General features: G+C 37.7%; 1 protein-coding gene across 2 annotated transcripts in view; it reads left to right on the plus strand.

The window, feature by feature from the left end:
* Positions 1-13,365, plus strand: part of FNIP1 (folliculin interacting protein 1) — a 121,030-nt gene that overhangs the window by 40,670 nt on the left and 66,995 nt on the right. For both annotated transcript variants that reach the window (XM_037050523.1, XM_037050524.1), the window contains exon 2: positions 7,786-7,912. In XM_037050523.1, coding sequence (XP_036906418.1) covers positions 7,786-7,912 — 127 coding nt within the window. The remainder of the gene's footprint in view (positions 1-7,785; positions 7,913-13,365) is intronic.

Here is a 13,365-nt window from a genome sequence, read left to right on the forward strand (position 1 = left end):
TATTTCAATATAGAATGTCATGGTTTATTTATTTATTCTCCCATTGATGGTATTTGGGGTATTCCTAATTTCTTGCTTCTATAAAAAAAAGCTGCAAAGAACATTTTTGTGAGTCTTTGTGAACATACATTTTCATTTCTGTTGAATATGTACCTATGAGAATTGTTGGGTCATGGCTACCGAATAATTTTCCAAAATGGTTGTACCCTTTTACACTCCTACCAACAATGTATGAGAGCTCCAAGTGCTTTATATTCTTGCCAGCAGTTGGGGTTATTAGTCCTTTTAATTTTGGCCCATTTAATGGTTGTGGAGGGTTTTACTTTGCATTCGCATCTTTTCCATGTACTTTGTTCATTCATCACTCATATATCTCCTTATGTGAAATGACCAAGTCTTTTGCCCATTTTAAAAAGTGACTTTTTATCTTATTGCTTTGTTAGAGTTCTTTGTAGGCTGTTTATAAGTCCTTTGTCAGTTATTTACATTGCTTATAGTCTTCTAGTTATGGCTGGCCTTTAAAAAAAAAGTCTTTTTATGTGCAGGTTTTAAATTTTGATGAAGTCCAATTTATCATCTTTTTCTTTTTTTAATATGTTTTATTGATTATGCCATTACATTTGTCCCATTTCCCCCCCTTCATTCCCCTCCACCCTGCACACCCAATCCCCCCATTTCCCCCCTTTAGTGCATGTCCATGTGTCACAAGTTCTTTAGATTCTGTATTTCCCATACTATTCTTGTTCTCCCCCCTGCCTATTTTCTACCTACCATCTATGCTACTTATTCTCTGTACCTTCCCCCCCCCAGCCCCACTCCCCTGTAGCTAACCCTACGTGTGATCTCCATTTCTATGGTTCTGCTCCTGATCTAGCTGTCTTTTTAGTTTGCTTTTGTTTTAGGTGTGGTTGTTAATAACTGAGTTTGCTGTCCTTTCACTGTTCATATTTTTTATCTTCTTTTTCTTATATAAGCCCCTTTAACATTTCATATAAGGGCTTGGTGATGATGAACTCCTTGAATTTGACCTTACCTGAGAAGCACTTTATCTGTCCTTCCATCCTAAATGAAAGCTTTGCTGGATAGAGCAATCTTGGGTGTAGGTCTTTGGATTTCATGACTTAGAATACTTCTTTCCAGCTCCTTCTTGCCTGTAAGGTCTCTTTTGAGAAATCCACTGACAGTCTGATGGGAACTCCTTTGTAGGTGACTGTCCCCTTATCCCTTGCTGCTTCTAGGATTCTCTCCTTCATTTTAATCTTGGCTAATGTAATTATGATGTGCCTTGGTGTGTTCCTTCTTGAGTCCAAGTTCTTTGGGACTCTCTGAGCTTCCTGGACTTCCTGGAACTCTATTTCCTTTGCCACATTGGGGAAGTTCTCCTTTATTATTTGTTCAAATAAGTTTTCCACTTGTTGCTCTTCCTCTTTCCCTTCTAGTACCCCTATAATTGGGATGTTGGAACGTTTAAAGATGTCCTGGAGGTTCCTAAGCCTCTCCTCATTTTTTTGAATTCTTGTTTCTTCATTATTTTCTGTTTGGTCATTTTTTTTCTTCCTTCTGGTCTACTCCACTGATTTGAGTCCCAGTTTCCTTCCAATCACTATTGGTTCCCTGTGCATTTTGCTTCATTTCACTTAGTGAAGCCTTCCTTTTTTCATCTAATTTGTGACTAAAATCAACCAGTTCTGTGAGCATCCTGATCATCAGTGTTTTGAACTGTGCATTTGATCTGTTGGCTATCTCTTGGTTGCTTAGAAGTATTGGCTCTGGGGCTTTGAGCTGTTCTTCTTCTTACGCCATGTTTTGGTCTGTTTGCGCCTGTTACGTATGAGGGGCAGAGCCTTAGGTGTTCACCAGGGCGGAACAACCCAGTTGCTGGGGTATGACACTGTATGTGGGGGCAGGGTCAGAGAGGGGCAATGTTTTTTTCTACTCTCTCGGATTTTGGTTCCCTCTGCTGCTTCCCACACACAAATTGGGCCCTTCTGGTGCTAGTTACCAGGTGTGTGGGCTTGTGCACCCTCCAGGACCCTGTGGGTCGCTCCAGCTAACTCTGTGAGCCTGGAAGCCTCTCCCGGCACCTCAACCCCTGAAAGTTTTTCCAATTGGTGCTTTTAGGCTTTATTTCCCAGCGCTGGGGCCCTGCGTTGTACGGTCTGTCTCACTGTCTTTTTTTTTCACCTGGTTTATCTGCGTGCGGATGTGTGACCTCGGTCAGCCTTGCGCCCTCACTGGGTCTATTGTTGCAACCCTGTGCCTGGGATCTACCAACCTCTGCCCGTCACCTGGGTCCATCCAGCGCTTTTTCCTACCTGACCCGCTGACTCCGCCGACTCCGCCCCCTTACCGGTCTGGATGAATGGTTCATTGTTGTCGGACTTTGGTACAGTTTAATTTTTCTATGTTTTGGTTGCGTTCTGGTTTTAAAATATTTGTTGTTTATAAACTTGGTTGTGCAAGGAGGTACAGTGTTTCCACCTATGTCTCCATCTTGGCCAGGAGTCCCATCTTTTTCTTTTATGCTTAGTAACATTCGTGTCTCATTTAAGAAATCTTTGTGTACCCTTTGTTACATAGATGCCCTTCTGTGTTTCTTTCTTTTTTTTTTTAAAGATCTGCATTTTTTTTAAAGATTTTATTTATTTTTAGAGGGGAAAGGAAGGAGAGAGAGAGAAATATCAATGTATGGTTGCCTCTGGTGTGTCCCCTGCCAGGAACTGGCCTGCAACCCAGGCATGTGCCCTGACTGGGAATTGAACCGCGATCGTGTGGTTCACAGGCCCGCGCTCAATCCACTGAGCTACGCCAGCCAGGGCATCTTTCTAAAAGCTTTATAATTTTATCTTTTACATACAGTGTTACTTGGAAATGTTTAAAGTTGGGAGAAAAGCATTCTAAGATTTTTATTGTTGTTGCGATACATGTCACATATTATGAAATTCACTCTTTAAAAGTGTGTACAATTCAATGTTCTTTTCCTTTAGTATAGTCACAAAGTTGTGCAGCCTTCACCACTTTCTAATTCCAGAACATTTCGTCACCTCATAAAGAAAAGAGACTCTGTACACATTGCAGTCATCCCCCATTTCATTCCCGCCCTCCTCCCATCTTGAACAACCACTAAGTTACCTTTTGTTACAGTGGGCAGATTGTATAAATGGAACCACAAAATATGTAGCCTTTTCTGTGTGGCTTCTTTCACTTAAGGCAGCGGTCCCCAACCTTTTTGGCACCAGGGACCAGTTTTGTGAAAGACAATTTTTCCACGGACTGGGGTGGATTTTTGGGGAGAGACAGGCGGCAGAGCTCACATGGTAATGCAAGCGGTGTCTAGGGACGGGGAGGAGGGATGCTGGGGACCTCTGGCTTAGGGCATATGTTTTTAAGGTTCATCTGTGTTATAGTCTGTATTTTTTAAATAGGCAAATAATACTCCATTTTGTGGTTATACCATGTTTTGTTTATTCATTCATTAGTTGGCGGAAATGCTTTTTTAAGTCTTTTAAGAAAGTTTGTTTTATTTTCTCAGATTGTGGGATTATTACAGTTCACTCCATGTACTCGTGAAATATTTTTTTAGTTCCTGTAGTGTTACCTTTGCTTGTGGGTACATAGTTTTACCTAATGTGTTTGGGACTAGGGATTCAGAGATGAGCAAACTTTGCCCTCAGGTAGCTTTCTTTCTAAAGGGATAGACAAGCATGTAAACAGATAAATTACAGTACAATGTGGAAGATACGATTAGCCTTATAACCCAAAGTATGTGTAATCTCAGAAGTCATCAACTAACTGTACTGGAGGAATTAGTGGAGGCTTCCCAGGAGGTGACATTTGAGCTAGATCTTTCGAAATGAAAAGGAGTTTGCTAAGGTGATTGAGGATATTTCAGATAGAAGTTTATACCAAGGCACAAAACTGGGAGTAGTCTGGCATATCCTGGCACCTTTGAGATGATCATCAACAGTGCAGGATATCACAGGTAACGTGAAGTAATTCTGGAAAGGCAGTGTGATTCAGGGCCAGATTTTGAACGTCTTTACATTTAAGCAAAGGAATTTGTATTTTATACTTCTGTGTTTTGGGGTTTTGATGAATGAAACGGGGTCTGCCTATTCAAGATCTGTTGGAAGACCTTGCATATAGGAAAATCCCACTTTTCCTTCCTCCAGAAGTTTGTCTGTATAGGCACTTAAAAAATATATTGCTCCCACTTCTATGCTACCCTCCAACTGCCACCTCTATCATAGCCTTTTGATTTCCTGTTTTGATTTATTTTATCTGCCACTTACCTGATACTATGTTTACTTATTTTTTTTACTATCCACAGCTGTCTCTGCTTCCAGAGCAGGTTTTTCCTCATGTCATCCTAACCAGTGTTTGGCACATGGTAGGCACATATCTATATTAAATGAATGAACTGTTCTGCTTCTTATAGCTTAAACTCTAGTATTCTACCCTGTGATTATAATCTCCTATTCCTTATCTCTCTCCCTCCCCACTATTTTCTTCATGTTATTTCAGTACTTTGACCACACTGCCTCCATTCTCTTGAACTTGGCTAGCCTCCAACCGTCACTATCTTCCCTAGCTAGCTGAGATTCCACTCTCCATCATTCCAGCTATATTCTTGTCAGTCTTCTGCTCTATCCCCCTATCCCTCCACTTCCCTTTTGTTCCATCTACCTATCCAAATCCTTACCTGGGCTCAGTCTGATCCAAATTCAAGCACATGAGTGTTTGCTGGAGAAAATGACCTGTTTAGTTTGTGACTGGTACATAATCATGGTTTTTCAGTTTCTAGCATTTCCCAGAAATCTTAGGTTCCTAGTTAACATTTTTTTCTCATAACAAACACTGTTTACTCTCTTGTTATTCTCACATTTTACCTTTCCTTTATTTTTTTTGAAGATTTCATTTATTCTTAGAGGAGAATGGAAGGAGAGGGAGAGGAGCATTGACATGTAAGAGAAACATTGGTTGCCTCTCACATGTGCCTTACCTGGGGACTGGCCCACAACCCAAGCATGTGCTCTGACTGGGAATTGAACCTGCAGCCTTTCACTTTGAGAGCTGGTGCCCAATCAGCTGAACCACACAGTCATGGCAACCTTATCTTTTTTCCTTTCTACTTTACAAAGGAAATAGGTTTTTGGACATGAATTCACTCAACATTTACCTTCCTATCTACAAATCTTTCTGTACTCATGTCCATCTTCACCTCCGTTCCCCCATTCTGGTGTAGGGATTATCCTCTTTTCTCTTTGAGTCTAAACCATCCACCTGTGGTCTGTGTCCTGTCCTCCACTCCTTCAGAAGCCTTGCTTTATCAGTCACCATCTCCCTTCCACTTCACGTTCTGTCATCAGTATGTAAACATGTTCTGATATGTCCTTTTAAATAACAAAATAGCTGTCATTCTATTTCATAATTTCTTTCTCTCTTTCTTTGATAGTTGTTTAAAACTCTGTGTTTATGTTCCCATGCACTCTCTGTTCTCTGCATTCTGACCCCTGTACTCTTTACTCCTTAGTACTGTCCTTGCCACGGTCACCAATGACTTCTTTCTAAAGTTTTGCTGCATGACTTTTAGTGACTACCATGACATTTCTTCCTCTAAAGTGCTCTATCTTGTTTTCCATGAGACCACTTTCCTGATTTTCATTTTTTGTTGGTCAGTTCTTTTAGTTTCTTTTGCATAAATCAAACCACAGTTTCATAAAAAGCAGTTTAATGGGATGCAAATTAGTGTGGTATGAGCATGAATTTCTGTGGTTTAGTTTGAATGTGTAGGAGGGTCTTTCATCAATTTCTAATATATGGACATTTTCTAAGAATTAGACAGGAGAAAATTAAAATTGTATTTATTGCCAAGAGTTTGGGATGAAAATTTTGTTTGTTTGTTTTTTGAGAGGAAAAGGGGCTGGGGGAGAGGAAGGAAGGAAGGAAAGAAGGAAGATAGATAGGAAGGTGATCAGTTGCCTCCCGTATGCGTTCCAATTATGGATGGAACCAGCAACCTAGGTACATACCCTGACTGGGAATTGAACCTGCACCCTTTTGTTACATGGGCAGTACTCCAAGCAACCAATCCACCTACCAGGTCAGGGCTGGGATGAAGATGTTTTATGTTGCCGGGTACAGGATGTTTAACCTGCATTAATAGGGTCAAGGTTCAGGTTTTCTTTTCTAACAACTCTTAAATATACAACAGAGTATTATTAACTATAAAACACCATGCTGTTCATTATATACCCATGACTTATTTCACTACTGGAAGTTTGTATACTCTGACCCACTTCACCCATTTGTCCCACCTCCCACTTCCACTGGCAACTCAAGCATGTGTATGGCTAGGAATTGAAATGGTGACCTTTTGGTTCACAGGTCAGTGCTCAATTCACTGAACCACACCAGCCAGGGCAGGTTCAGGTTTTCTTTAGGAAGTGAAGAAACCAAACCAAGAGCTGTGACTGGTGGATTCTGAGGAATTGACCATTCATCTTATTGTAACTAATGACACACAGCTCCTGGAATGGCAGTTCTCCTGATTCTTAGCAACTGTCTCATCAGTTGTGCATTCAGTTCACCAGGCTAGTATTCATAGCTTACTGTTTTCTCTCTTTCCCTCCTCTGTCTCTCTCACTATATTATTCTTTTTAATTGTGAAATAAATGCATTATAATAATACATAAAACAAATGCAGTGGCTTTTTAATTTTTTTACGTAAAGTGAGTATCTGTGAAGCACTATCTTATCAAAATAGAGCACATAGTGTCCCAGTCCACCTGGTAGGTCCCTTCCTGGTTACACTTCCAATCCCCACCTCCCCCTGCACCTTACTCCAGGAGGTAAGCACTCTCCAGACTTTGAAGCCATCACTTCATTTTCCTTACAGTTTTAAAAACTGCAACCGTAGATAAAACTTTACCTGATTTAAATGGAAAAATACAGTAGCTCTCTGTGTGTGTGTGTGTGTGTGTGTGAGTGTTTGGTTTTGCTTATAGCTGGTGCCTATTGTGTTGTGTAGTATTACCTAGTCTGAATATACCATAATATATTTACCCATTCTTTTATTGAGTTTTAAATTGTTTGAGTTTTGAACTGTTATGAAAAGTGCTGCTGTGAACATTCTTATATAATGTTAAACTTTTCTGGAATGGAATTGCTGGGGTCACCTGCAGTTTTACTAGATTTTGTCTATGTAGTATATAATTTAAAAGACTGTCTTTAAAGAGATTGTGTTGATGTTTACTTACATCAGCTCTATATGAGAATTTACACATTTGTGATTCATTAATCATTTTTTTACTTGTTACTGTTTTATAGTTACTTAACTACTGTTAAACTGAAAACTATTACTATTTTTGCATTTCCATATTAAAGAAACAGTAACAAAACTATTTAAAAATAACGGCTTACTTTTATGCCATGAGGGTCCATGCCATGAAATTCATATGTATTTTTGAGATATTAAATGTACTTAATATTTATGTACTTAATACTTAAATATTTATGTTAGCTGTTTTTAGATTAATATGGGATAAGGAGTATATTTTACACACACTGAGTGATACTTGCCACAACTTCTATTAATTATTTTTTAATCTAAAGTGTCATAGCTGTATAAGTTTTCATCCCTATATGGTTGTCTTTTATAAAAAGATCTGTTATATATTCTTTAGCAGTAATACAATTTTGGGTTTTGTTATATAGGCATTATTTCTAGACCTTGATGTGAAATATTTATTGAAAAACTCTAATGGATTTTTTTTTTTTTTAAAGTTGGCCTTTGCCAGAGTTTGATCCAAGCCAGATTCGACTGATTGTATATCAAGACTGTGAAAGACGAGGGAGAAATGTCTTGTTTGACTCCAGTGTTAAGAGAAAAAATGAGGACATATCAGTATCGGTGAGCATCATTATTGACTTGGTTGAAATTTAATATCAAATGTTTTAACTCAAAGTGAGTAAAATTTTAATTGTAGTGTTTTGTTTGTTAGTGTAAAACATCTTTGCCATGCTTTTATAATTCAGAGCCCTGATTTTTTTAAAGGAAAAAAAACCTCTTGCCTTATTTGTCATCAGTCTAATCCCACAGAACATTTTAGTTTGACATTTATTTCCTTATGTAGTTATATTGAGAAATATAACTAGAACTACAAGGATACTTACAGAGGATCCAATACAAACCTCTCACTGTAACAGATGTGGGAAGTGTGATCTAGAGATGTGAAATTACTTAATCTAAACTATTTGTCTAAAGGTAGAAAGCAAGTTAAATTTGTAGCCCTTGGCCTATCATATTTTCCCTACTCTATAGTGGTAGCAAGAGCATCTATTTTCACTTTTGGCATATTTTGAAATAAATGGCTAGTTTAGCAGTAGTACATGGATATTCACTTGGTAGGTGATTGTGGTTATCTTTGCTGCTGTTATTGCCATTATACTTTCTGGTATAAAGAATGAGTCCTTCCCTGGCTGGTGTGGCTCAGTGGATCAGGTGCCAGCCTATAAAGCAAAAGGTTGCTGGTTCGATTCCTGGTCAGGACACATGCCTGGTGGGTTCAGGCCAGGTCCCTGGTTGAGGGGCGTGAGAAAGGCAACCAATCCATGTATCTCCGGCACATTGATATTTCTTTCTCTTTTTCTCTCTCCCTTTGCCTCTCTCTAAAAGAAAGTAAATTAAAAAAAAAAAAAGATCCAGTCCTGTAATCTGGAAATGGAATCCTAGAATTGTGTTTTCTTGCCTTTCCTAAACTGACAATTTTCAGTAAAATTTAGTAAACAACTAAAAACAAAATACTTTAGGGAAGTCTTTACTACCAGTAGAATTGTCAGTTAAAGCAAAAAAGTATTTATTTTTTGAGACTTGGGAGTTTGTAATTGAGATACTATGTTTTAGAAGTAAGTTGATAAATTCACTGTAGTCTGTCGTTTTATCTCCAGCTACATCCACAGCATCTACTGCAGTGGCATACAATAGGCACATTTTTAATTACTTTGATTGCCGGGTTTTACTTTGTTCTTATAATTACTAACATATTTTCCAATTTTCTAGAAATTGTGGTTTTTACAGATTTTTTGCCATTATCTAGATACTTTTTTCAATCTGATAAAAATAAGCATTGTGAAATGTTCTTAAGTACTATTTATTTGTTCAAATAACTATCTTCAGAGTACTAGGCACTTGGAGATTTAGCAGTCTCTGTCTTCTTGGTGTTTGCAATTAGCCACCTTTTAGAAAAGGTAGATATCAAACAAAGAAATACATAGGTTAATAATTGCACATTGTGGTTAAGTATTGGGATGGCCAAAATTTGTTTAGGTTTTTCCATAAAAGACACATTTTTCATTTTCACCAGTAATTTTGTTGATTTGAACATTTTGAGTATGTTGGTTATGTATCGTGTGATATAACATTGATTATTCTCAGTTAATGTCTCAATTTGATCACTATCAACTTCAACTGGTCCACCTGACCATGGAGCATCATCCAGCGAGAAATCTCTAGCACAAAATCTCTCACAAACTACTTTTGACACATTTGGTCAGGCACAGTACCTTCTCCTTAACACTGCACAAAATGTTTTTTGTGTTTCAGTTGTGTTTTTACCTTTCTTGAAATAATAAAGCATATTATGTCAAAAATGTTGTGTGTCTTCTTCCATCTTCAGTATTAAAATGGCTGAACAAAAGTTTACCAGTTTTGATAAGTTTTTTAAAAATGCATGCTGATGTGGCATCTGTCACAATACAGTCTAACGAAATTGTTTTGAATGAAATTAAAAACAACTAAGTGCTACTAAGAGCCATCTATGATAAAAAAAAAAACAAATGAACTTTTTGGTCCACCCAATATGATGAACAACACAGAGAAGGGAACCCAGTTTTCATCATTTTGGGTGTAGGAGTATTAAGGAAAGTCTCACTGAGCAAGTGAAATTCAAGCTGAGATCTGAAGAAATTGAGGGCATGGAATAGCAGATGAGTATTCCTAGTAGTAGGACCAACAAATGTAGTCTGCAAGGTGACCTAGGAGCCTGCTGAATTGAAGGATCTAAAAGGTGGCAAGTCTAGCTGGAATAATAGTAATTGGTATGTAAAGTAGCTAGGAGGTGAAGATGGAGCAAGATGGAGCAAGAACCAGTGTATTTATGGCCCCAAATTTATATTATATCCTAAAGGCAGAAGGCAGCTATTAAAGGGATTTGGTTTACATTTCAAAAAAAAAAAGTCAGTTTGGTAGCCCAGAAATAAACTCAGAGATGTGATCAGTTTATGATGAAAGAGCTAAGAATATATACTGGGGACAGTATCTTCAATAAATGATGTTGGGACAACGGGATAGCCACATGCAAAAGAATGAAACTGGACTACCATCTAACACTATACATAACACTAACTCAAAGTGCATTAAAGACTTAAATGTAAGACCTGAAGCCTTAACACTCCTAGAAGAAAATATAGGCAACAAGCTCCTTGACATAATTCTTAGCAATGATTTTTTGGATATGACACCAAAAGCAAAGGCAACAAAAGCAAAAATCACCAAGTAGAACTACATCAAACTAAAAAGGTTCTGCACAGCAAAATGCACAAAATGAAAAGGCAAGTTCTACTGGATGGGAGAAAACATTTACAAATCATGTTAAGGGGTTAAGATACAAAGAACTTATATAACTCAATAGCAAAAAACCCCCCACAGAATCTAATTTAAAAAGTTCCGCAGAGGCTCTGAATACACATGTTTTCATAGGAGACATACATATGGCCAACAGATCCATGAAAAGGTGGACTGTAGCACTGATCATCAGGGAAATGCAAAGTAAACCACAATGAAATATCATCTCCTTTTCGAATGGTTGTTATAAAAAAAGACAGGTGTTTACAAGAGTGGGATGGAAAAGGGAATCCTTGTGCGCTGTTGGTGGGAATGTAAATTGGTGTAGCCACTATGGAAAACAGTATGGAAATTCCTAAAAATTTTGAAAATACAACTTCCAGATGAGCCATCAACTTCACTTTTGAATACTTATGCAGCGAAAATAAAAACACTAATTTGCAAAAATACATGAATGCTATGTTCATTGCAGCATTATTTATGATACCAAAGACATGGAAGTAACTGAGGTGTCCATGGATGGCTGAATAGATAAAGACCACATGATGTATATTTACAGTGGAATATTAATTCAGTCATAAAATAGAATGAAATGTTGCTATTTGTAGCAATATGGATTGGCTTTGAGGGCATTATGATAACTGAAATAAATGGGAATGAGAAAGACAAATATGTATAGTCTCACTTATATGTAGAATAAAAAAAACTGAACCTATAAATGCAGAGAAGAGATAAGTGGTAGTTAGAAGTGGAAGTGGGAAGGGGGACAAATGAGTGAAGTGGGTCAGAATATACAAACTTCCAGTAATGAAATAAGTCATGGATATAGAATGAACAGCATGGTGATTATAGTTAATAATACTCTGTTGTATATTTGAAAGTTGTTAAAAGAGCATATCTTAAAAGTTCTCATCAGAAGAAAAAAAATTAACCATGCAGAGTGATGGGTGTTAACTAGACTTATTGGGGAGATCATTTCCAAGTATATAAAAAATATCAGATCATTATGCTTTACACCTGAAACTAATATATGTCAATTATATGTCAGTTTTTTAAAATAGTGAAAAAATAACTTTGGCTGCTATGTGGAGAAAGGTTAGATGTAGGGGACAAGGGACAAAGAAGTGTTTGGTGAATCCAGCATTTTGGTTTGACTATCTGGGTGGTGAGATGCCAAAGAGCCATAGAATTGTATTGGGTTAGCCAAAAAGTTTGTTTAGTTTCCTCTGTAAGATGGCTCTCGCAGTGCTTAGTTATCTTTAACTTCATTCAAAACAATTTTGTTAGAGATTGTGTTTCGACAGCTATCATATCAGTGTGCGTTTAAAAAAATTATTGAAATTGGTGAATTTTTGTGTAGCCATTTTAATATTGAAGATGGAAGAAAATAAGCAACATGTTCGGTGTATTATGCTTTTATTATTTCAAGAAAGGTAAAAACACAACTGAAACATAAAAAAAGATTTGTGCAGTGTTATGGAGAAGGTGCTGTGACTGATCGAATGTGTCAAAAGTAGTTTGTAAGGTTTTGTGCTGGAGATTTCTCACTGAACGATACTTCATGGTTGGGTGGACCAGTTGAAGTTGATAGTGATCAAATCAAGACATTGAGAACAGTCAGCATTATATAATGTAGGAGATAGCCAACATACTCAAAATATTCAAATCAATAAAGTTACTGGTGAAAATGAAACGTGTATCTTATTTTATAGGAGAAAACTAAATGAACTTTTTGGCCAACTCAATTGATGGTCAAACAGACAGTTGAAAACTAAGGGTAGTTGCAAACATGATGTGCGTGTCTTTGTATTAATACTGCTGAACTGATAGGTTGACATTTATTGATTAATCAGTAGTCTTTTGAATTCTTTATTTTTTAATCCTCACTTGAGGATATGTTTATTGATTTTAGAGAGAGGGGAAAAGGGGGAGAGAAAGAAACATTGATTGGTAGCCTCCTATAGGATCGAACCCAAAACCTAGGTATGTGTCCTGACTGGGGATTGAACCCACAACCTTTTGGTGGATGGGATGATGCTCCAAGTAACAGAGTCACTCTGGCCAACGCTCTTTTGATTACTTTTTAGCAAATATTTATTGAGTTTTTTCTTTGTGCTTGATAATGTTCTTGAATTGCAGCATGCGACCTGTACTCTGTATCTAAATTAATGCCGTTCATTGTCTGTTTCTTCACATCCTTCCTTTTTACCTTATCTTAAACAGCCTTGTGAGCCTTGGCTCATGGTGGTTTTTGAACCCATGCTGTCTACCCTTCCTGGGAATAGGGGTTCATTAATCTCATTAGTTTTTACTGCTGTCTTTTTTTTACCCTCTCAGTTAGGTTTTTTTTCCTTTAGCTGCAAACATCCACAAAGCCTCTATACCCAACCCCAGCAAAATACCCTCTTCTTTGTCTGTTGGTGTCACCCAGTCTGTCTCAGTGTCTTAGGCTCTCCTCAGTGTAGCTTCTCAGTCTCTATCTCCCATCGTCTTCCTCCATTTCTCTTAGTCTCCTTTCTGTCTCTGTCTGAGTAGTAATCTGTCTACTGGCTCTAATCTCATACCAGTCACTCATTCCTCAGTCCTCTGAAATCTTTCCATAAGCTTACTTTTTCTTTAAACTTTCCTCTGGACACGTTCATCAGTGACTAGAAATCACCCCAGGCTCACTGGTTTCATGTGTCCTTATTCTGCATGCCATCTTCCTAGATGGGTATCATCTTTCAGGGTTCATCTTACCA

This window comes from Sturnira hondurensis, unplaced genomic scaffold (genome assembly GCF_014824575.4).
Source record: "Sturnira hondurensis isolate 20B ecotype Veracruz unplaced genomic scaffold, ASM1482457v3 Scaffold0006805, whole genome shotgun sequence".
Taxonomy (NCBI): Eukaryota; Metazoa; Chordata; class Mammalia; order Chiroptera; family Phyllostomidae; genus Sturnira; species Sturnira hondurensis.